General features: G+C 47.2%; 1 protein-coding gene across 1 annotated transcript; it reads right to left on the bottom strand.

Annotated features, from left to right (window-relative positions):
* Window positions 1-15,817: 15,817 nt before the first annotated feature.
* srxn1 (sulfiredoxin 1 homolog (S. cerevisiae)) lies at window positions 15,818-23,265 on the bottom strand. Its single transcript, XM_070895122.1, has 2 exons — window positions 23,017-23,265; window positions 15,818-16,414 (listed from the first exon to the last, which is right to left on the bottom strand). The coding sequence occupies exons 1-2, from the start codon at window positions 23,179-23,181 to the stop codon at window positions 16,205-16,207; spliced, it is 375 nt and encodes a 124-aa protein (XP_070751223.1). The 5' UTR covers window positions 23,182-23,265; the 3' UTR covers window positions 15,818-16,204.
* Window positions 23,266-23,587: the final 322 nt, after the last annotated feature.

Below are 23,587 nucleotides of genomic sequence, written 5' to 3'. Positions count from 1 at the left end.
GTGGTTGGCATGGACTGGTTGGGCCGAATGGCCTGTTTCTGTGCTGTATATCCTATGTTGTCGCGGGGAAGATGTTTTCATTTGTAGGGGAGACCAAAATTAAAGGTCATAAATATAAGATAGTCACTAATAAATAAATAGGGAATTCAGGAGAAACTTCTTTACCCAGAGAGTGGTGAGAATGTGGAACTTGCTGCAACAGGGAGTGGTTGAGGTGAATAGCATAAATGCATTTAAGGGGAAGCTAGTTAAACACACGAGGGAGAATGGAATAGAAGGATATGGTGATAGTGAGATGAAGTAGGGTGGGAGGAGACTTATGTGGAGCATAAACATCAGCCTGGATTTGTTGGGCCAAATGGCCTGTTTCTGAACTGTAAATTCTATGGTTCAACCTTGTATTTAGCTCAAATGTCCCTTACTCACATGTGAGACTTTACAATGACTGATTCAGGTTATTGAACTGTAGGGCATCATAGCCCAGCCCAACTGATATATACACACGCCCACACCAGCAAGGGTCATTGGATAGCAATGAGGAATGGGATCCCAGGCTGATATCTTTCCTTCACTAACCCCAAAGGTGCTACGGCCAATTGTACCACTCTTGTGTCACTCTGGCGGAGATCAGCTAACTGGTGGATTGAGCCCTTGATCTCCCCGGTCTGTGTGGTTCAGGTGCTCACAGGATAAACTTGATGAGCCATTGGGGGCGCCATGAACAAACATTTTTAACGCTTTTCTTTGCTGCAAATCCAGGTTAAGCTCCGTCATCTCCACCAAAAGCCTCAGAAATTCCATGGCAATGTAATAGGGGCTGCAATCCGCTGATCTCGATCTCCAATTCCTTTCGTGCTGATCTTTGTGCTCAGGAATCTAGGAGATCCTCGGCGGCGGTGCTCAGTAAAACCCACTCATTCGTTGATTCTGACAAATCTAAATGTAACTCCAGATCCAAGATGACTTGAAAATTCTTGTCTAAGGTCTGATGGCTCTGTTGAGTTTCTCCAGTGAACAACTGAGGCATACGCACCAGGAATGGTCAACATAAGAATGTAAGAAAAAGAAGCAGGAGTAGGCCACCTGGCCCCTCGAACCTGCTCCGCCATTTAATAAGATCATGGCTGATCGGTTCGATCCACGCTCTGAAACAGAAGCAACATACTGCGGATTATAGAAATCCGGGTTAAAAACAAAAAGTGCTGGAAATACTCAGCAAGTCAGGCAGCATCTGTGGAGGGAGAAGCCAGATTCTGACGTTTTGCATCTGGATAATTTAATAGAACCTGTTCTAATGAAGTGTACACACTCAGAATGTCAGAATCATAGAATCGCAGAACAGCACAGCACAGGAGGAGCCCATTCGGCCCATCGAGTCTGCGCCGACTCGTTCGAAGAACAATCCTGTTAGTCCCACTCCCCTCACTCTTTCCCCATATCCCTGCAACTTTTTCTCCTTCAAGTAGTTCTCCAATTCCCTTCGGAAGGCTGCTATTGAATCTGTATTCACCACCCTATCAGGCAGTGCATTCCAGTGTGGAATAGAAACATAGAAACATAGAAAATAGATGCAGGAGTAGGCCATTCGGCCCTTCGAGCCTGCACCACCATTCAATAAGATCATGGCTGATCATTCACCTCAGTACCCCTTTCCTGCTTTCTCTCCATACCCCTTGATCCCTTTAGCAAAGGGCCATATCTAACTCCCTCTTGAATATATCCAATGAACTGGCGGTAGAGAATGCCACAGGTTAACAACTCTCTGAGTGAAGAAGTTTCTCCTCATCTCAGTCCTAAATGGCCTATCCCTTATCCTTAGACTATGTCCCCTGATTCTGGACTTCCCAACATCGGGAACATTCTTCCCGCATCTAACCTGTCCAGTCCAGTCAGAATTTTATGTTTCTATGAGATCCCCTCTCCTTCTAAACTCCAGTAAATACAGGCCCAGTCGATCCAGTCTCTCCTCATATGTTAGTCCTGCCATCCCGGGAATCAGCCTGGTGAACCTTCGCTGCATTCCCTCAATAGCAAGAACATCCTTTCTCAGATTAGGAGACCAAAACTGAACACAATATTCCAGGTGAGGTCTCACTAAGGCCCTGTACAACTGCAGTAAGACCTCCCTGCTCCTATACTCAAATCCCCTAGCTAAGAAGGCCAACATGCCATATGCCTTCTTCACCGCCTGCTGTAGCTGCATGCCAACCTTCAATGACTGATGTACCATGACACCTAGGTCTCGTTGCACCTCCCCTTTTCCTAATCTGCCGCCATTCAGATAATATTCTGTCTTCATGTTTTTGCCACCAAAGTGGATAACGTCACATTTATCCACATTATACTGCATCTGCCATGTGTTTGCCCACTCACCTAACCTGTCCAAGTCACCCTGCAGCCTTTTAGTGTCCTCCCCACAGCTCACACTGCCACCCAACTTAGTGTCATCTGCAAAATTGGAGATATTACACTCAATTCCTTCATCCAAATCATTAATGTATATTGTGAATAGCTGGGGTTCCAGCACTGAGCCCTGCGGCACCCCACTAGTCACTGCCTGCCATTCTGAAAAGGACCCGTTTATCCCCACTCTCTGCTTCCTGTCTGCCAACCAGTTCCCTATCCACGTCAGTACATTACCCCCAATACCATGTGCTTTAATTTTGCACACCAATCTCTTGTGTGGGACCTTGTCAAAAGCCTTTTGAAAGTCCAAATACACCACATCCACTGGTTCTCCCTTGTTCACAGTACCATTTACATCCTCAAAAAATTCTAGAAGATTTCCCTCATGTCGTGAAAGGGGTGATTGAGGAGGGGAGAACAGAACAAAGGGGAGGGTCTGCTTAAGGGTGGAGGGCAGGAGTGAGAGATCCTCCTTTCTCCCTCCCCCTTTTCCCGGGCTCTGTGCTTGCTTATAAACTGATGAAAGGTCAGTGCCCTGAAACAGGGTGGTATGCACCTCTGGGGTCTCCCCTCCGCCCCCACCCCACCCCTTGCTCCACCACATTCCCGAGCCACAGGAGTCTTTTTGTCTTTGGCAGGTTGTCCATGCTTCCCCCCCCCCTCCCCCCCCATCTTTTGTTCCTTTACATGTTCCATTACCACCCCCCTTTGCCTCGCACCATCATCCCTTTTATTATCAAATTGCTCCTGCCCTCCACCCAATCAGAGACCTTCACTTTTGTCCTTTAGTCCCCACCTCCTCCCCCCTTTCTCTGGCTCTGCACTTGCTACAAACAGTTCAATCTCTTTCAGTTCTGATGACCCAAAACGTTAACTCTGTCTCTGCCTGACCTGCTGAATGTTTACCAGCATTTTCTGTTCTTATTTCAATCTGTGCTGAGTTAGTTCATCTTGGGTGGATGGTGACACTGTGCTACAATTGGCCATCACTAGAACAGCTGGAATTCCCATGCTTGGTCATTATCTATCATCTAAAGTAGTGGTCAAGGGAATGTTTATGGATGTTATCTATATGGATTTCCAGAAGGCATTCAATAAAGTCCACATAAGGGATTGTTAGCTAAGTTGAAGCTCAGGGAACTGAGGGCAAATGATTGACCTGGTTTGGAAGTTAGCTGAGCAGCAGGAGACAGAGAGTAGGGATAATGGGCAGGTACTCTAATTGGCAGGATGTGACTAGTGGCATTCCACAGGGATCTGTATTGGGGGCTCAACTATTCACCGTATCTGTTAACGCCTTAGAAACATAGAAACATAGAAACGTAGAAAATAGGTGCAGGAGTAGGCCATTCGGCCCTTCTAGCCTGCACCGCCATTCAATGCGTTCATGGCTGAACATTCAACTTCAGTACCCCATTCCTGCTTTCTCGCCATACCCCTTGATCCCCCTAGTAGTAAGGACCTCATCTAACTCCTTTTTGAATATATTTAGTGAATTGGCCTCAACAACTTTCTGTGGTAGAGAATTCCACAGGTTCACCACTCTCTGGGTGAAGAAGTTCCTCCGCATCTCGGTCCTAAATGGCTTACCCCTTATCCTTAGACTGTGACCTCTGGTTCTGGACTTCCCCAACATTGGGAACATTCTTCCTGCATCTAACCTGTCTAACCCCATCAGAATTTTAAATGTTTCTATGAGGTCCCCTCTCATTCTTCTGAACTCCAGTGAATACAAGCCCAGTCGATCCAGTCTTTCTTGATAGGTCAGTCCCGCCATCCCGGGAATCAGTCTAGTGAACCTTCGCTGCACTCCCTCAATAGCAAGAATGTCCTTCCTCAGGTTAGGAGACCAAAACTGTACACAATACTCCAGGTGTGGCCTCACCAATGCCCTGTACAACTGTAGCAACACCTCCCTGCCCCTGCACTCAAATCCCCTCGCTATGAAGGCCAACATGCCATTTGCTTTCTTAACCGCCTGCTGTACCTGCATGCCAACCTTCAATGACTGATGTACCATGACACCCAGGTCTCGTTGCACCTCCCCTTTTCCTAATCTGTCACCATTCAGATAATAGTCTGTCTCTCTGTTTTTACCACCAAAGTGGATAACCTCACATTTATCCACATTATACTTCATCTGCCATGCATTTGCCCACTCACCTAACCTATCCAAGTCACTCTGCAGCCTCATAGCATCCTCCTCGCAGCTCACACTGCCACCCAACTTCGTGTCATCCGCAAATTTGGAGATACTACATTTAATCCCCTCGTCTAAATCATTAATGTACAATGTAAACAGCTGGGGCCCCAGCACAGAACCTTGCGGTACCCCACTAGTCACTGCCTGCCATTCTGAAAAGTACCCATTTACTCCTACTCTTTGCTTCCTGTCTGACAACCAGTTCTCAATCCACGTCAGCACACTACCCCCAATCCCATGTGCTTTAACTTTGCACATTAATTTGTTGTGTGGGACCTTGTCGAAAGCCTTCTGAAAGTCCAAATATACCACATCAACTGGTTCTCCCTTGTCCACTCTACTGGAAACATCCTCAAAAAATTCCAGAAGATTTGTCAAGCATGATTTCCCTTTCACAAATCCATGCTGACTTGGACCTATCATGTCACCTCTTTCCAAATGCACTGCTATGACATCCTTAATAATTGATTCCATCATTTTACCCACTACCGATGTCAGGCTGACCGGTCTATAATTCCCTGTTTTCTCTCTCCCTCCTTTTTTAAAAAGTGGGGTTACATTGGCTACCCTCCACTCTATAGGAACTGATCCAGAGTCAATGGAATGTTGGAAAATGACTGTCAATGCATCCGCTATTTCCAAGGCCACCTCCTTAAGTACTCTGGGATGCAGTCCATCAGGCCCTGGGGATATATCGGCCTTCAATCCCATCAATTTCCCCAACACAATTTCCAGACTAATAAGGATTTCCCTCAGCTCCTCCTCCTTACTAGACCCCCCGACCCCTTTTATAACCGGACGGTTGTTTGTGTCCTCCTTCGTGAATACCGAACCAAAGCATTTGTTCAATTGGTCCGCCATTTCCTTGTTCCCCGTTATGACTTCCCCTGATTCTGACTGCAGGGGACCTACGTTTGTCTTTACTAACCTTTTTCTCTTTACATATCTGTAGAAACTTTTGCAATCCGTCTTAATGTTCCCTGCAAACTTCTTCTCATACTCCATTTTCCCTGCCCTAATCAAACCCTTTGTCCTCCTCTGCTGAGTTCTAAATTTCTCCCAGTCCCCGGGTTTGCTGCTATTTCTGGCCAATTTGTATGCCACTTCCTTGGCTTTAATACTATCCCTGATTTCCCTTGATAGCCACGGTTGAGCCACCTTCCCTTTTTTATTTTTATGCCAGACAGGAATGTACAATTGTTGTAGTTCATCCATGCGGTCTCTAAATGTCTGCCATTGCCCATCCACAGTCAACCCCTTAAGTATCATTCGCCAATCCATCCCAGCCAATTCACGCCTCATACCTTCAAAGTTAGCCTTCTTTAAGTTCTGGACCATGGTCTCTGAATTAACTGTTTCATTCTCCATCCCAATGCAGAATTCCACCATATTATGGTCACTCTTCCCCAAGGGGCCTCGCACAACGAGATTGCTAATTAATCCTCTCTCATTACATAACACCCAGTCTAAGATGGCCTCCCCCCTAGTTGGTTCCTCGACATATTGGTCTAAAAAACCATCCCTTATGCACTCCAGGAAATCCTCCTCCACCGTATTGCTTCCAGTTTGGTTAGCCCAATCTATGTGCATATTAAAGTCACCCATTATAACTGCTGCACCTTTATTGCACACATCCCTAATTTCCTGTTTGATGCCCTCCCCAACATCCCTACTACTGTTTGGAGGTCTGTACACAACTCCCACTAACGTTTTTTGCCCTTTGGTGTTCTGCAGCTCTACCCATATAGATTCCACATCATCCAAGCTAATGTCCTTCCTAACTGTTGCCTTAATCTCCTCCTTAACCAGCAATGCTACCCCACCTCCTTTTCCTTTTATTCTATCCTTCCTGAATGTTGAATGTTGAATACCCCTGGATGTTGAGTTCCCAGCCCTGATCATCCTGGAGCCACGTCTCTGTAATCCCAATCACATCATATTTGTTAACATCTATTTGCACAGTTAATTCATAATGGCGGGATAGAGAGCCACATATCCAAGTTTGCCGATAGCACAAAGATTATAAGCAGTGTGGATGGAAGCATAACATTGCAAAGAAATATTGATCGATTGAGTGAATGGGCAAAACTGTGGCAAATGGATTTCACTATAGGCAAGTGTGAGGTCATCCACTTTGGACATAAAAAGGATAGAGCAGGGTACTTCCAAATGGTTATTAGTTGGAAACAGTGGATGTCCAATGATACTTGGGGTCCAGGTACATAGAGCATTAAAATGTCAGGGACAGGTACACAAAGTAATCAAAAATGGTTAATGAATGCTGGCCTTTATATCTAGAGGACTAGAACACAAGGGGGTAGAAGTTATGCTGCAGCTGTACAAAGCCCTGGTTAGACCACATCTGGAGCACTGTGAGCAGTTCTGGACATCACACCTTCAGAAGGATATATTGGCCTTGGAGGGAGTGCAGCGTAAATTTACCAGAATGATACCTGGACTTCAAGGGTTAAATTATGAGGCGAGATTACACACATTAGGGTTGTATTCCATGGAATTTAGAAGATTAAGGAGTGATCTGATCGAAGTTTTCAAGATATTAAGGGGAACAGATAGAGTAGATAGAGAGTAACTATTTCCGCTGGTTGGGGAGTCAAGGACTCGGGGAGCACAGTCTAAAAATTAGAGCCAGATGTTTCATGAGTGAAATTAGGAAACACTTCTACACACAAAGGGTGGTAAAAGTTTGGAACTCTCTCCCGCAAACAGCAATTGATGCTGGGTCAATTGTTAATTTTAATTCTGAGATTGCTAGCTTTCTGTTAACCAAAGGTATTAAGGGATGTGGGGCAAAGACAATGAAGTTAGGTCGCAGATCAGCTAAGAATTCATTGAATGGAGGAACAGGTTTGAGGGGCTAACTGGCCTGCTCCTGTTCCTATATTCCCATGGGGCTAGGATCGGATTCAACCATCATGTCACACACAGTCGAAGATTCTATCAACACTCACTGTCAATGTGTGCAAATGAAAAAATGATCACTTAAGCGAGGTATGAAAGGGCGCCCATCAACTGTGGGTTAAGACTTGAACTAGATATTTGCACTATCTCCACCTTCTCATCCCCACCCTCCATGTTACCGTCTCTAGTGAACAGCAACTGAGCAGGTGATCACTTGCAGTTCTTCAGGCCTGATTGATATTTAAGAACATAAGAACATAAGAAATAGGAGCAGAAGTAGGCCATACGGCCCCTCAAGCCTGCTCCGCCATTTAATACGATCATGGCTGATCCGATCATGGACTCAGGTCCACCCCCAGCCCGTTCCCCATAATCCCTTATCGGTTAAGAAACTGTCTATCTCTGCAATGTTTGAAATCAGCACCAACATCTCCCATGCCAGACCCCATCATTTCCCCTCAGCAACACACAAAAAAAAGCATCCTTCCAACAACAACTTGTATTTATATAGCGCCTTTAACATAGCAAAACATCCCAAGGCACTTCACAAGAGTGTTACTGTCATGTATTCAACTATCATTGTAACCCATGTATAAGCTGACCTAAGTTGTACACCTTGAGAACATTGACCACAAGGGGGTGAACTTGTGGGAGACACTCCTAACTGGACTTTCAGGTATAAAAGAAAAAGCTCCACCCACCTTCATCACTTGAGGTCTTGGTAATAAAGGTAACTGGTCACAGAGTGACCTTCTCTCAAGTATAGGCCTCGTGTGCATTTATACTGTATAGTAAGGACATATCATTGGCGATGAGAAACTGGGATTTAAACCACGCGAGCATGGCCACTAGCAGCACAGAAGAGAGGTACTGTGTTGGTGATGATTGGGACGACTTTATTGAGCAACTACAGTAAAGTTTTGTCACTAAGGAATGGTTGGGATAGGATTCGGCTGACAAACGCAGGGCTCATCTCCTGACGGTTTGTGGATCCAGAACATACTCCCTGATGAAGGACCTTCTAGTGCCAGAGAAGCCGGCGGACAAGATATTCGAAGAGCTCAGTAAGTTGATCGGGGAACACCTTAAACCGGCAAGCAGCATGCACATGGCGAGACACCGGTTTTACATGCACCAGCGGCGAGAAGGTCAAAGCGTTTGAGACATCGTGGCAGATCTCTGGCGACTGGCGAGCCTATGTAAGTTCCCAGATGCATGCAGAGCGGAGATGCTGCAAGACTTTTTTATTGAAGGCATCGGGCACGCTGGGGTTTTCAGGAAACTGATTGAGACCAAAGACTTGACCTTGGAAGTGGCGGCTCTGACAGCCCAGACATTCATCTCAGGGGAGGAAGAGACCAGAATGATGTATGACAAAAAATCTTGGCTCAAATGCGGCAAATGACCAGGGAGTCAACATTGTTAACATGGCACACAGTTCTCTAGGCAGACAAGGGCAATCTGACATGCCCCAGCATGTAGTCGAACCCAAAGGGGGAATTCAACAGAGAAAATGGCTAGCTGAACAGCGATTCATGCTATCGCAATGGACAATGTGGCCAGTAATGGGGCCATCATCACCTGTTAATGGTGCGCTTAAGGACAGTTGCAGAGACAGTCAGAGATGATCGACTGGTAATGGACCTTTTGTTTCCAACAATGGGGCCTCCAGCTCATGCTGGAGTTGTGGAGGCAAACACCCAGCCAGAGCTTGCAGGTATCAGCAATATACCTGCAGAAACTGCAACGTCAGCAGTCACTTGGCGCGTATGTGCAGGAAGCCTGCAGCGAGGTTGATATACGAGGAGGATGGGCCCGATGTAAGCCCCATGAGGCCAAATGAGTACTGGGGGAAATCGCTGGAAGCTGAAGTTCAGCGAGTTCATGTGGAGCACATATACAGTTCATATACCAGGATGCCACTGATAATGATGAAAGTGCTCCTCAATGGCATCCCAGTATTAATGGAGCTAGACACGGGGGCCAGCCAGTCCCTGATGGGTATCAAACAGTTCGAAAGGTTGTGGGTGTCCAAGGCCAGGAGGCCAAAATTATTGCCGATTGACGCACAGCTACGGACATATACAAAGGATATCATTCTGGTGCTAGGCAGCGCCATGGTAGACGTGACCCGCAAAGATTCGGAGAACAGGTTGCCACTCTGGATTGTCCCGATGGATGGTCCCGCACTATTGGGAAGGAGTTGGCTTGTTGTCATGAACTGGAAATGGGGCGATGTCAATGCAATTTCTTCTGTGAAGCGAGTATCTTGCTCACAGATCCTGGACAAATTTGATTCATTATTTCAACCCGGCATCGGCACTTTCATGGGGGCCAAGGTAGTGATTCACATAAACCCGGACGCCAGGCCAGCACACCACAAGGCCACAGCAGTGCCGTACGTGATGCGGGAAATGATAGAAGGCGAATTAGACTGCCTGCTGAGGGAGGGCATCATCTCGCCAGTCGAATTCAGTGACTGAGTGAGCCCGATTGTGCCGGTGCTCAAGGCGGATGGTCGGTCAGGATATGTGGCGATTACAAGGCCACCATCAATCGGGTGTCACTCCAAGACCAGTACCCGCTACCGAGAGCGGAGGACCTCTTTGCGACGCTATCCCGTGGCAAACTTTTTTCAAAATTGGACCTGACCTCAGCTTACATGACCCAGGAGCTGGCGAGTGAGTCGAAGAAGCTGACCACCATCACAACACACAAGGGGTTGTTTGAGTACAACAGATGTGCATTCGGGATTCGCTCGGCCGCCGCGATCTTCCAATGAAATATGGAAAGCCTCCTCAATTCGATTCCAGGGACAGTGGTTTTTCAAGACGTCATTCTCATCACGGGTAGTGGTACTGAAAACATCCCCACAATCTGGAGGAGGTGCTACGCAGACTGGACCGGGTAGGGCTGCGACTGAAAAAGCCGAAGTGCGTCTTCTTCGCTCCAGATGTAAAATTCCTGGAGAGGAGGGTAGCAGCAGACGGGATCAGACCTACTGCATCCAAAACGGAAGCAGTCCAGAGAGCACCCAGACCCTGTAACACGACGGAGCTGCATTCGTTCCTGGGGCTCCTGAACTATGTTGGTAACTTTCTTCCCAAATTGAGCACGCTGTTAGAGCCCCTACACGTGCTCCTACGCAAAGGTCGCGATTGGGTCTGGTGGGACAGCCAGGAAAGGGCTTTTGATAGAGCACACAATTTTTTATGCTCCAACAAACTGTTAACGTTATATGACCCGTGTAAGAAACTTGTTTTAACGTGCGATGCGTCGTCCTATGGGGTCGGGTGTGTGTTGCAGCATGTGAATGCCAATGGTCAGTTACAGCCAGTAGCTTATGCCTCCAGAAGTCTGTCCCAGGCAGAAAGGGGCTACGGGATGGTAGAAAAGGAAGTGCTAGCATGTGTATATGCAGTAAAAAAAATGCATCAGTATCTGTTTGGCAGGAAATTTGAGCTGGAGACAGATCACAAACACCTAACGTCCCTTTTGGCCGACAAGGCCATAAATGCAAATGCATCGGCCCGCATACAGAGGTGGGCACTCACGTTAGCCGCCTATCACTACACAATTCGACACAGACCGGGCACTGAAAACTGTGCCGATGCACTCAGCAGGCTCCCACGAGCCACTACTGAGGGGGCAACTGAGCATGATGCTGAGATGGTCATGGCTGTTGAAGCTTTCGAAAGCTAAGGCTCACCTGTGACAGCCCGTCAGATTAAAGTCTCGACAAATAAAGACCCGCTACTGTCTTTAGTTAAGAAATGTGTCCTGAATGGGGATTGGGCAACCATGTACGGGGCATGCCCTGAGGAATGTAAACTGTTTCATAGGCGCAAGGATGAACTCTCGATTCAGGCCGATTGCCTACTGTTTGGAAACCGAGTAGTCATGCCCAAGATGGGCAGAGAGGAGTTTATCAAAGAACTTCACAATGAGCACCCGGGCATTGTCATGATAAAGGCAATTGCCAGGTCACACGTTTGGTGGCCAGGGATAGATGCAGACCTGGAACTTTGTGTTCGCAGGTGCAACATGTGTGCTCAGCTGGGCAACGCACCCAGGGAAGCCCCCCTTAGCCCCTGGTGCTGGCCCGCCAAGCCATGGTCACGCATCCATGTGGACTACGCAGGTCTTTTCATTTGAAAAATGTTTTTGGTTGGATTAGACGCCTACTCCAAATGGATTGAGTGTGCCATTTTAAATTCAAGCACATCCTCTGCCATGTAGAAAGTCTACGGGCAATGTTCGCCGCCCATGGTCTTACCGGATGTCTTGGTCAGCGACAATATCCCGTGCTTCACAAGCACTGAATTCCAGGACTTCATGGCAGGCAATGGAATCAAACATGTCAGAATGGCACTGTTCAAGCCGGCCTCAAATGGCCAAGTGGAATGAGCAGTGCAGATAATCAAACAGGGGATGCTCAGAATCCAAGGGGGTTCCCTACAAAGCCGCTTATCATGCCTCCTGTTGGCCAATAGATCCCGACCACACTCGCTCACAGGGGTTCCACCCGCAGAGCTGCTAATGAAAAGGACGCTCAAAACCAGGTTATCCCTTATACACCCCACTATGAAAGAAATTGTTGAGAGTAGGCTTCAGTCACAATGTGACTACCATGACAGGAATGCGAGGGCACGATGTATTGATGTCAATGACCCTGTTTTTGTTCTTAATTACGCTACAGGGCCCAAATGGCTTGCAGGCACTGTGATTGCCAAAGAGGGGAATAGGGTTTTGGTAGTTAAACTTACCAATGGACAAATCTGCCGCAAACACGTGGATCAAACTAAAAGGAGGTTCAGCAACCCCATAGAAGAAGCAGAGGAAGAACACTACGTAGAGTTTATTGCACCACAGGTGACCGAACACCAGAACCAAGTGGAGGAGAGCCCAGTCACTGTGGGCAGTGCGGACAGGCCTGAGGCACCACAAACAGCAGACACTCAGGCCAGCGCCCAACAACCGGAGCCCCAACTCAGGCGCTCTACAAGGGAGCGTAAACCACCAGAGAGACTTAACCTGTGATCCCAATAAGACTTTGGGGGGGAGGTGGTGTCATGTATTCAACTATCATTGTAGCCCATGTATAAGCTGACCTAAGTTGTACACCTTGAGAACATTGACCACAAGGGGGTGAACTTGTGGGAGACAATCCTAACCTGGACTTTCAGGTATAAAAGGGGAAGCTCCACCCACCTTCATCACTTGAGGTCTTGGTAATAAAGGTAACTGGTCACAGAGTGACCTTCTCTCAAGTATGGGCCTCGTGTGCATTTATACTGTATAGTAAGGACATATCAGTTACCAAAATAAAATTTGACACCGAGCCAGAGAAGGAGATATTAGGACACGTGACCAATAGCTTGGTCAAAGAGGTAGGTTTTAAGGAGTGCCTTAATGGAGGAAAGGTAGACGGGCGGAGATGTTTAGGGAGTGAATTCCAGAGCTTGGGGCCTCGGCAGCTGAAGGTATGGCCACCAATGGTGGGGCGACGAAAATCAGGGATGCACAAGAAGCCAGAATTGGAGGAACGCAGAGATCTCGAGGGTTGTGGGGCTGGAGGAGATTACAGAGATAGGGAGGGGCGAGGCCACCAAGGGTTACGAAAACAGAATTTTTAATGTATTAAAATGTCCCAAGGCGCTTCACAGGAACGATTATCAAACCAAATTTGAAACCAGGCAACAGAGGAAGATATTAGGATGGGTGGCCTGAAGCTTGGTCAAAGATGTGGGTTTTCCCAATAAATTCAGTGTGGCAAAAGTCATAATCGAGGGCATGGAACAATTTTTGGATATTATCTGCATCTTATTGCATCGTGGGACAGAGAATTTAAACCTTCCAGCCCTCCTCCTTGTTAGAAGGATGACACCTTTGCCAACTCTTTATACATAATTATCTTAATTATTTAGTTTACTGGTATATTTTTTGTCAAACAAGACTAAACACGATTCTGGTATTCATCGCAGCCTTTGCATCCCAAGCAAATATGGCTACACCTTGTGCCTTTGACACTTGGCAGTCTTTCCCCACCTCAGCATGAAATCTTCCTCAGGCATGGGAGCCTCAGCACTATCTGACACTTGTATATCTCTGCTTGTGAAAGTACTCGGAACGTATGTGTGTGCCACACTGCCCTCCAGTGGTGCTTCTGACACTATAGCGACAATAATCACACAGATAAGGGCCACATGTTAAAAAAATCCACGCATAGGCATTTTGCACCCCTTCAATTGTAGTTCAGGACTGGACCATCGGGTCCTTCATTGAAACATTTGTGAACTCATCCCTTTTGGTGTGGAAGCAAGTCAGTCTCGTTCGAGGGACCGCCTATAATGAAGAAAGACTGGATCGACTAGGCTTATATTCACTGGAATTTAGAAGAATGAGAGGGGATCTCATAGAAACATATAAAATTCTGACAGGACTGGACAGATTAGATGCAGGAAGAATGTTACCGATGTTGGGGAAGTCCAGAACCAGGGGTCACAGTCTAAGGATAAAGGGTAAGCCATTTAGGACCGAGATGAGGAGAAACTTCTTCACTCAGAGAGTTGTTAACCAGTGGAATTCTCTACCGCAGAGAGTTGTTGAGGCCAGTTCATTAGATATATTCAAAAGTGAGTTAGATGTGGCCCTTACGGCTAAAGGGATCAAGGAGTATGGAGAGAAAGCAGGAGTGGGGTACTGAAGTTGCATGATCAGCCATGATCACATTGAATGGCCTACTCCTGCACCTACTTTCTATGTTCTTATGATACCAACAACAGTATTTGTACTGCGACTTTAATGTAGTAAAATGTCTCAAGGCGCTTCACAGGAGCGTTAGCAGATGAAACTTGACACCGAGCCACATAAGGAGATATTCGGAGAGATAAGCAAAAGCTTGGTAAAAGAGGTAAGTTTTAAGAAGAATCTTAAAAGGAGAGAGAGGTAGAGAGGTTTCGGGAGGGAATTCCAGAGCTTAGGGTCCAGGCAGCTGAAGGCACGGCCACCAAATCTGATATACTATGATTCCAGCAATGACACAGCTTCTAATTAAGATTTTTGTGATGTTGAGTGTTGTGTGCACATGGCTCAGTCTGGGATTGTAAGTTGCACCTGTCAGATTAGGGAAGATATCAGACAGCAGGCAGAAAGGTCAGGATAGGTTGAACGAGAGACAAGAGAGATGCAAATGAGAGCTGAATAAACACAGAAAATAGATGTGATGGGTAAGGAGAAAGGTGTTTGACAAGATGTGGTTCAGTAGGTCCATTATAATTAAAAGGAAACAGAGGGTACCACATTAATACTTTATAAATACAGTCCCCGCCGCATATAGCGGGCATGTTCGTGCTAGCGCGATTCACCCACTATGCGCAGAGGCCTGTAAATCCATCTGAATGATCCAAGGCATTGTCACAGAGGTTGCCCTGATGATCAAGTCTTCATCGACTGTCAGCACGGTTAACAACTACAGGAGGCAGTGGAGACATCGGGCAGATTCAATCAGCTGATGCATTTATCGTGAGATCAGGTCAACCTCTGCTCCAATGCCTTGGTTCTATTTATGTCTATCAGTCTAACACCTGCCTGTTTATCACAAAGGAGACCATTCAGTCCATCGTGCCTGTGCCGGCTCTTAGAAAGAGCGATCCAATTATTCCTACTCTCCAATGCTCTTTCCCCACTGCCCTGCAAATTTATCCTATTCAAGTATTTATCCAATTCCCTTTGAAAGTTACTGTTGAATCTGCTTCCACTGCCCTTTGAGGCAGTGCATTCCCGATCACAACCACTCACTGCATTAAACATTTCACCTCATTTCCCCCCCTGGAATTTTCTCCCAACTATCTTAAATCTGTGTCTTCTGGTTACCGATCCTCCTGCCAGTGAAACAATTTCTCCTTATTTATTGATCATAACCCCTGTGCCAGCTCTCTGAAAGACCTATCCACTGAAGATCATGTTTCTGCACTTTCTCCAGATCCTTCAGTTTATGTTTAACTTTTAGGCTAAGTTGATCACCCAGAGGGTGGTGGGGGTCTGGAACTCACTGCCTGAAAGGGTGGCAGAGGCAGAAACCCTCGTCACATTTAAAAAGTACTTGGATGTGCACTTGAAGTGTCGTAACCTGCAGGGCTATGGACCGAGAGTTGGAAAGTGGGATTAGGCTGGATAGCTCTTTTTCAGCCGGCACAGACACGATGGGCCGAAATGGCCTCCTTCTGTGCCATAAATTTCTATGATTCTATGATAATTTAATCTCACACAAAGATGTAAAAACAAGAGTTTTGTTGGAATATCTTTTCTTTGTCTTTACAGTGGGAATGATATGTTTCATCTTCGATCTTAGAACATAAGAAACATAAGAATTAGATGCAGGAGTCGGCCATTCAGCCCCTCGAGCCTGCTCCGCCATTTAATAAGAAAATGGCTGATCTGATCTTGGGCTCAGCTCCACTTCCCTGCCCGCTCCCCATAATCCTTTATTCCCTTATCATTCAAAAATCTGCCTAACTCCAACTTAAATATATTCATAGACTTCAAAATATTCTTCACTGACTTCATTACATTTTATTTATATATAAAAATGTGATTAGAAAAATAAATGGTCCCATTAGCAGATTGCCAGAGCATCAGGAGATAGTTGTGTCAGCCAGGATGTCTTCTGTTCGATCACTGAAGGTCAGGAGTTGATGATCCCAAGTATAACCGAAGATCCGCAATGGTGGACTTGATAATCTTTGCAGGAATGGTGTCCATGCTCAGCCGCCGATAGGCAGCGTATCGATGGCACCCGCCGAATGAGTAGAAATAATCTCCACCTTGATGGCCCTTGATCCAGAGGACGTCTATCGGAGGCACATCGTGCGGTTCGTCAGCGTTCTGTGGATGAAAGAAACTGTTGCAGTGTTTGTTTTCAGCAGAGAACAGCAAGTAACACTAATCAGTCTGAGTGCAGGGGGTCCATCGCCAACACGAAAGTGGCTGACACTTAGGAGTAAAGAGGTGCAAGTGTGCTGGCCTATTTTGACGCACCTCACTCTCAATAATAAACACAGTTTTGGGAAGCAGCAGACGAGCTGCAAAGGGATCTGCACGGTTTGGGAGGGGGGGGGGGGGGGAAGGGGGCGATGGTCGGGCCACAAAAATGGAGCATGTCATTTAATGCTAGAAATATCCCGAGTTATGGAGCTGGAGAGGGGAAACAATGAGTGGGAATACAAACCAAATGGGACTGGTCTACCGGAAATGACAAAGAACAGGAATCTGGAGGCTTTAGTGGAAAACACCTCTGAACGGCCAGCACAATGGGCAGTGGTAGCGAAAAAGCCAAATAGATTCTTAAGATGTGTAGCTTAAGGGATGTAGCACAAATCCAGGAAGCTGATAGTTAGCTTGTACAAAGCACTGACCCCACCTTGAGTATTGTTTACAAATCTGGGCACTATACCACAAGGGGGATATCCTGACCTTGGAGGAAAGACAAAGAAGGGCAACAAAGTTGACAAATGGGATTGGACACCTGAGCCTTGAAGAAAGACTGGGGATGTTTACATTGGAATAAGGCAACTTCGAGAGGACCTTAGTGAGGTATTTGAGGCGTTGAAGGGAATAACTGGATCCGAGAATGTAGTTCAGCTATAACAAAAGCTCCAGGAGAGGATTTGAACTTAAGAGGAAACGATAAATATACATATTAACATATAACTTCTTCACACAGAGCAGGGTAAACACATAGAATAGCCTACCGCTTGGGGCAGAGGTTATTATAAATTTTAGCAGGGTGAAGGATACATTTTTGGCAGACAGGACTATCGAAGGGTATCAGAGGTGTAACGGATTTAGAGGTCTGTGACCTTTGGCACCAGCCCACTGGATAGTGATGGTGAAAGAGGTAGGTTTTAAGGAGCTTTCTAAAGGAAGAGAGCGAAGTGGAGAGGCAGAGAGCAAGGTTCCCTTTAAGCTGCCGGGCCCAGAAAACAATGAGAGGGAACATTGGCGGAGAGTTTTAGGGAGGGAATTCCAGAGCTTAGGGCCCAGGCAGCTGAAAGCATGGCCGCCGATGGTGGACCAATTAAAATCGGGGATGCGGAAGAGGCCAGAATTGGAGGAGCGCAGAGATCTCAAAAGCTAGTAGAGCTGGAGGAGGTTACAGAGATAGGGAGGGGCGAGGCCGTGGATAGAGGGATTTGGAAACAAGGATGAGGATTTTAAAATTGAGGTGTTGCCGGACCGGAATCCAATGTAGGTCAGCGAGCACAGGGGTGATGGGTGAAGGGACTTGGTGCAAGTTTGGACACGGACAGCAAAGTTTTGGAAGATCTCAAGTTTATTGAGGGTGGAAGATGGGAGGCCAGCCAGGAGAGCCTTGGAAGTCAAGTCTAGAGGTAATCAAGGCATGGATGAGGGTTTCAGCAGCAAATGAGCTGAGACAGGGGCGGAGTCGGGCGATGTTACAAAAGTGGAAGTAGGCGGTCTTAGTGAAGGAGAGGATGTGGCCGGAAGCTCATCTTGGGGTCAAAAACATCACCAAGGTTACGAACAGTTCTAAGCAGGTTCAGACAGTTGCCAGGGAGAGGGATGGAAATGGTGATCAGGGAACGGAGTTTGTGGTGGGGAACAATGACAGTGGGGCGCTAATTTTTAAAAGTTTGAAAAGTTAGTGCCAGGCGCTAACAATTTCAAATTTTAAAAAAATTCACCATTTGCGCTGTAAGGAGGAAATGGAGCACTAAACCAAGTGAGGCGTAAACTTCAGCAGCATGTACACTGGGCCGTGCAGCGCTGCCGCATTAAATGACTCCTTCCCTCCCTTGCTGCAGGCCCTGCAATATAAAACGGACCTACCTGGACCCCCAAGGGAACGGCGACCCCATGCGATCAGCCCAACACTCGAGCAGAGCGTTGGACTGAACGATCGTGGGCAGGAACCCGCGGAAAAAACAGCAACATGAAAGGTAAGTTTGGTTTTTTTTTTACTTACCTCGGTCACCTTGCCTTTAATCATCACCCTCGAAGCGGCCGGTGGCCTGATAAACACCTCCTGCACCTGTCGGTACTTCGCCCGGCACTGCTGCAGGGGGCAGAAGTCAATTTCGGGGCCGGGCGCTAACGGGGCAATGTACATAGCGATGATGTCATGATCTACAGGCGCATGAGATCGGGACACAATGCGGTAGGGCCGTCACTAAACTCCCGCCCAATATGGCGGGAGTCAATATCAGCGCCATGCCCGGTCGCAAAGCCATTTTTGCCCCCAATAGCACTGCCTGGGGGCACTAACGGGAGGTGCAAAGGTACCCAATTTTTCCCCAAATGGCTTCTGTCTTCCCAATATTTAGTTGGAGGAAATTATTGCTCATCCAATACTGGATGTCGGACAAGCAGTGTGACAAATACGAGACAGTGCAGGGGTCAAGTGAGTTAGAGCTGAGTGCCGTCAGTGTACATGTGGAACCTGATGTGTTTTTTGGATGTAGATGAGAAATAGAAGCGCATAGCAACGAAATAAATGATCAGATTATCCCGTTTTAGATATTGTTTGAGGAATAAATGTTGCTCAAGACATTGGGAGAACTTCCCTGCTCCTCTTCGCATAGTGCCATGGGATCTTTTACGTCCACCCAAGAGAGCAGACGGGGCCTCGGTTTAATATCCCATCTGAAAGACGGCACCTCTGACAGTGCAGCACTCCCTCAGCACTGCACTGGGAGTGTCGGCCTCGATTTCTGTGCTCAAGTCCCTGGAGTGGGACTTGAACCCACAACCTTCTGACTCAGAGGCGGGAGGTGACCCACTGAGCTACGGCTGACACTGAGCAAGGGCCCTGCATCAGGAGGCAGCTGAGGAAACCTGCATTAATTTGATACATTTATTGCAAATATGTCTTCTTCTTTATCCCAGTTTCCAATTTCAAAGGGCATGAGGGGTACAGGTTCAGCCTCCAAAATCCGGAGTTCCGGAATCCAGCATGTTCCAGAATCCGGACACCGGGCAGATCCATGGCGGGGTCATCCGGAAACCAGAAAATGTTCCGATATCCGGACTCTCCCCGCCTTGGCGAACCGACTTTGTCCCGGCCCCCCTCCCCTTTACCTCGGCTGCCCGACCCCACCTACCTCAGGCCAGACAAGGAACTCATCCACAGCAGCGGGGCCCCGCCTGACCAGGTCCTCGGTGGTGAGGCCCCACCCGGCGACCCAAACAGCTCACCGACAAGCACCCCCTCCCCCCCTTCCCCCCCTCCCCCCCACTTTCTGAAGTTCTGAAATACGGAAGTACCCGAACCTGGGCTCGGGTGTTTCTGGATTCGTGACATCAGAAAGACGTTCCAAAATCTGGAAAAACGCAAAATCCGGAATAGCCTCGGTCCCAAGGGTTCCGGATTCGGGATGCTGCACCTGTATATCCCAGGCAATGAGTTCCCAGCCCGTTAGTCCTATCTTCAATCAGGGCTTGTGGGCAGCTCTCTGAAAAACCACACTTCAGGTTAAGCTTTATCAGTGGAGTCAGCGAGTGTTGCAACTTCTGTTACTTCTAATAAATCTGTTCAGTTATAGCTTAAACCACAGTTTGATTGAGTTTTATTCTTCCACTTTCCAAAATCTGGATCAAAATATTTTTGAATATTAAGGGTATCAAGGGATATGGGGATAGTGCAGGAAAGGAGAGTTGAGGTAGAAGATCAGCCATGATCTTATTGAATGGCGGAGCAGGATCGAGGAGTAGGAGTAGGCCACTTGGCCCTTCGAGCCTGCACCGCCATTCAATAAGATCATGGCTGATCATTCACCTCAGTACACCTTTCCTGCTTTCTCTCCATACCCCTTGATCCCTTTAGCTGTAAGGGCCACATCTAATTCCCTCTTGAATATATCCAATGAACTGGCATCAACAACTCTCTGTGGTAGGGAATTCCACAGGTTAACAACTGAGTGAAGAAGTTTCTCGCTCAGTCCTAAATGGCTTACCGCTTATCCTTAGACTGTGTCCCCTGGTTCTGGACTTCCCCAACATTAGGAACATTTTTCCTGCATCTAACCTGTCCAGTCCCGTCAGAATTGTGTTTCTATGAGATCCCCTCTCATCCTTCTAAACTCCAGTGAATAAAGGCCCAGTCGATCCAATCTCTCCTCATATGTCAGTCCAGCCATCCCCCGGGAATCAATCTGGTGAACCTTCGCTGCACTCCCTCAATAGCAAGAACATCCTTCCTCAGATTAGGAGACCAAAACTGAACACAATATTCCAGGTGAGGCCTCACCAAGGCCCTGTACAACTGCAGTAAGACCTCCCTGCTCCTATACTCAAAACCCCTAGCTATGAAGGCCAACATGCCATTTGCCTTCTTCATCGCCTGCTGTACCTGCATGCCAACTTTCAATGACTGATGTACCATGACACCCAGGTCTCATTGCACCTCCCCTTTTCCTAATCTGCCGCCAATCAGATAATATTCTGCCTTCGTGTTTTTGCCCCCAAAGTGGATAACCTCACATTTATCCATGAGCCAGAGGATAGAGTGCTACTCCCGAACCATGGCTAACTCAGGATTTTCTATTCATGTGGGAATCGCTGGCAATGCCAGCATTTATTGCCCATCCCTAATTGTCCTTTGATACAACTGAGTGGCTCGCTGGGCCATTTCAGAGGGCAGTTAAGAGTCAAACATATTGTGGTGGGTCTGGAGTCACGTATAGGCCAGACCTCCCTGATAAAGTGCAACATCCCCACTGACATCTGAGAGTCCCTGGCCAAAGACCGCCCTAAGTGGAGGAAGTGCATCCGGGAGGGCGCTGAGCACCTCGAGTTTCGTCGCCGAGAGCATGCAGAAACCAAGCGCAGGCAAACCAGACTCCCCACCCACCCTTTCCCTCAACGACTATCTGTTCCATCTGTGACAGGGACTGTGGTTCTCATATTGGACTGTTCAGCCACCTAAGGACTCATTTTTAGAGTGGAAGCAAGTCTTCCTCGATTCCGAGGGACTGCCGATGATGATGAGGGGACTGGGTAGATTTCCTTCCCTAAAGAACATTAGTGAACCAGATCAGTTTGGTTATGGTTTCATGGTCACCATTACTGATCCAGCTTTTTATTCCAGAGTTATTTAATTGAATTTAAATTCCACAGCTGTGGTGAGATTTAGAACTCATCTCTCCGGATCATTAATCTTGTCCTACTGGCCCAGTAACATAACTATTGTCCCCGCGGCACCACTTGAAGAGTATTGCATTCCCCCACGTGTCTGATCAACAATCCTCCCTCATCCAACAGATTAAAAGCTTATTCCTTGATGTTTGGCAGGACACTGCCTGTCACTTCATCATCATAGGCAGTCCCTCGGAATCGAGGAAGACTTGCTTCCACTCCTGAAATGAGTTCTTTGGTGGCTGAACGGTCCAATATGAGAGCCACAGACTCTGTCACAGATGGGACAGATAGTCGTTGAGGGAAAGGGTGGATGGGACTGGTTTGTCGCACGCTCTTTCCGCTGCCTGCGCTTTATTTCTGCACGCTTTCGGCGATGAGACTCGAGGTGCTCAGCACCCTCCCGGATGCACTTTCTCCACTTAGGGCGGGTCTTTGGCCAGGGACTCCCAGGTGTCAGTGGGGATGTTGCATTTTATCAGGGAAGCTTTGAGGGTGTCCTTGTAACGTTTCCGCTGCCCATCTTTGGCTTGTTTGCCGTGAAGGAGCTCCGCGTAGAGCACTTGCTTTGGGAGTCGCGTGTCTGGCATGAGAACTGTGTGGCCTGCCCAGCGGAGCTGATCGAGTGTGGTCAGTGCTTCAATGAGGATGTTAGCCTGGACAAGGACGCTGATGTTGGTGTGCCTGTCCTCCCAGAGGATTTGTAGGATGTTGCGGAGACACCGTTGGTGATATTTCCCCAGCGACTTGAGGTGTCTATTGTACATGTCACTTACTGACAAATCAAGTGACTACACAGTTACACTCATTAATTGGATGTGAAGCGTGTGGAAACTGGACAAGGCACTCCATAAATGCTAGTTCTTTATATAACTCAAAGTTCTTGTCATTTTCTCTCTGGGTGATATCCTCTATTCTCTGGGCTGGTTCAACTCTACATATTGTTATTCAGCTGCTCCAACACTCCCCTGAACCGGAAGGCATCGAACCAGGAAGTGTCAACATTGTCAATATCACAGCTGATCCATTCAATAAACATAGACACCATAAACCCAAGGCTGGGATTCAGTGAGAATAAGCCATTCCACCCCACTATATTCCCATTACTAGCACCCAGCAGCTTTAAAAATTATTTTCAAATAATAAATGACAGGCGTTCTTGGGACCTGCAGTTAAACCCACACTCAGTGAAACATATCATTGAGATTCCCGCTGGGAATGTACTTTTTAAAATGTTTTAGTTCAACGTTCCCAGTATTCATTCACTGATATTTATCCCGCTCATTCAGGAGCAGTTGGTCACTTTCATAGCCCAGGTAAGCAAAATGTTATACCTGTATGCTGTCCATTAAACTCCTCACTTTGTCTTCGTCCAGCTCGGGCGGGAAGGGTCTGATGATGATTTTCAGGGGCACATTGTGAGTGTCTGGGATGTTCTGGGAGTGGATGCTCTGTATCCCGCTTGCTGCCTGCCCCTGTGATTCGCCGGGTCGCTGCATCCCTCCCCTGGGATGTTGCAAAGTGCCGGTAAAGTTACAAAGCAGCCTTAGGTTCGGCGTTGCGCTCACCCAGCGCCGATACAAAAGTAGCATTTCCAGTCGATACAGACCGAGGACGGGCTCATTCCCAAACCCGGGGAGGACCCGGAACACCCGCTTCTCACACACACTGAATGTGGACCCGTTTCCATTCAGATTCGGGTCAGGGTACACCGACATCGTACGTTTTCAACAGAGCTCTTCTTAAAATAAAAAAATAAGTAAATAATGAGTGAATCAAATTACAAAACAAATATCCCCCCCCCCCCTCCTCCAAATGTACTGTCTTTTTTTTTAGTAAAGTCATGATGAATAGTGGAAGTTACAAGCTTGGTTTCATCATTCTGGTTAAGGGTGACTAACCAGA

The sequence above is a fragment of the Pristiophorus japonicus genome, chromosome 12, assembly GCF_044704955.1.
Source record: "Pristiophorus japonicus isolate sPriJap1 chromosome 12, sPriJap1.hap1, whole genome shotgun sequence".
Taxonomy (NCBI): Eukaryota; Metazoa; Chordata; class Chondrichthyes; family Pristiophoridae; genus Pristiophorus; species Pristiophorus japonicus.
The sequence above is the reverse complement of the archived record's forward strand: the minus strand, read 5'-3'. Positions and strand labels throughout refer to the sequence as shown.

Coding starts and splice junctions, on each gene's coding strand:
- srxn1 (XM_070895122.1), bottom strand. CDS start 23,181: ATGCAGCGACCCGGCGAATCACAGGGGCAGGCAGCAAGCGGGATACAG. Junction 16,415..23,016: donor GTTTAATGGACAGCATACAG/GTATAACATTTT, acceptor TTTCATCCACAG/AACGCTGACGAACCGCACGA.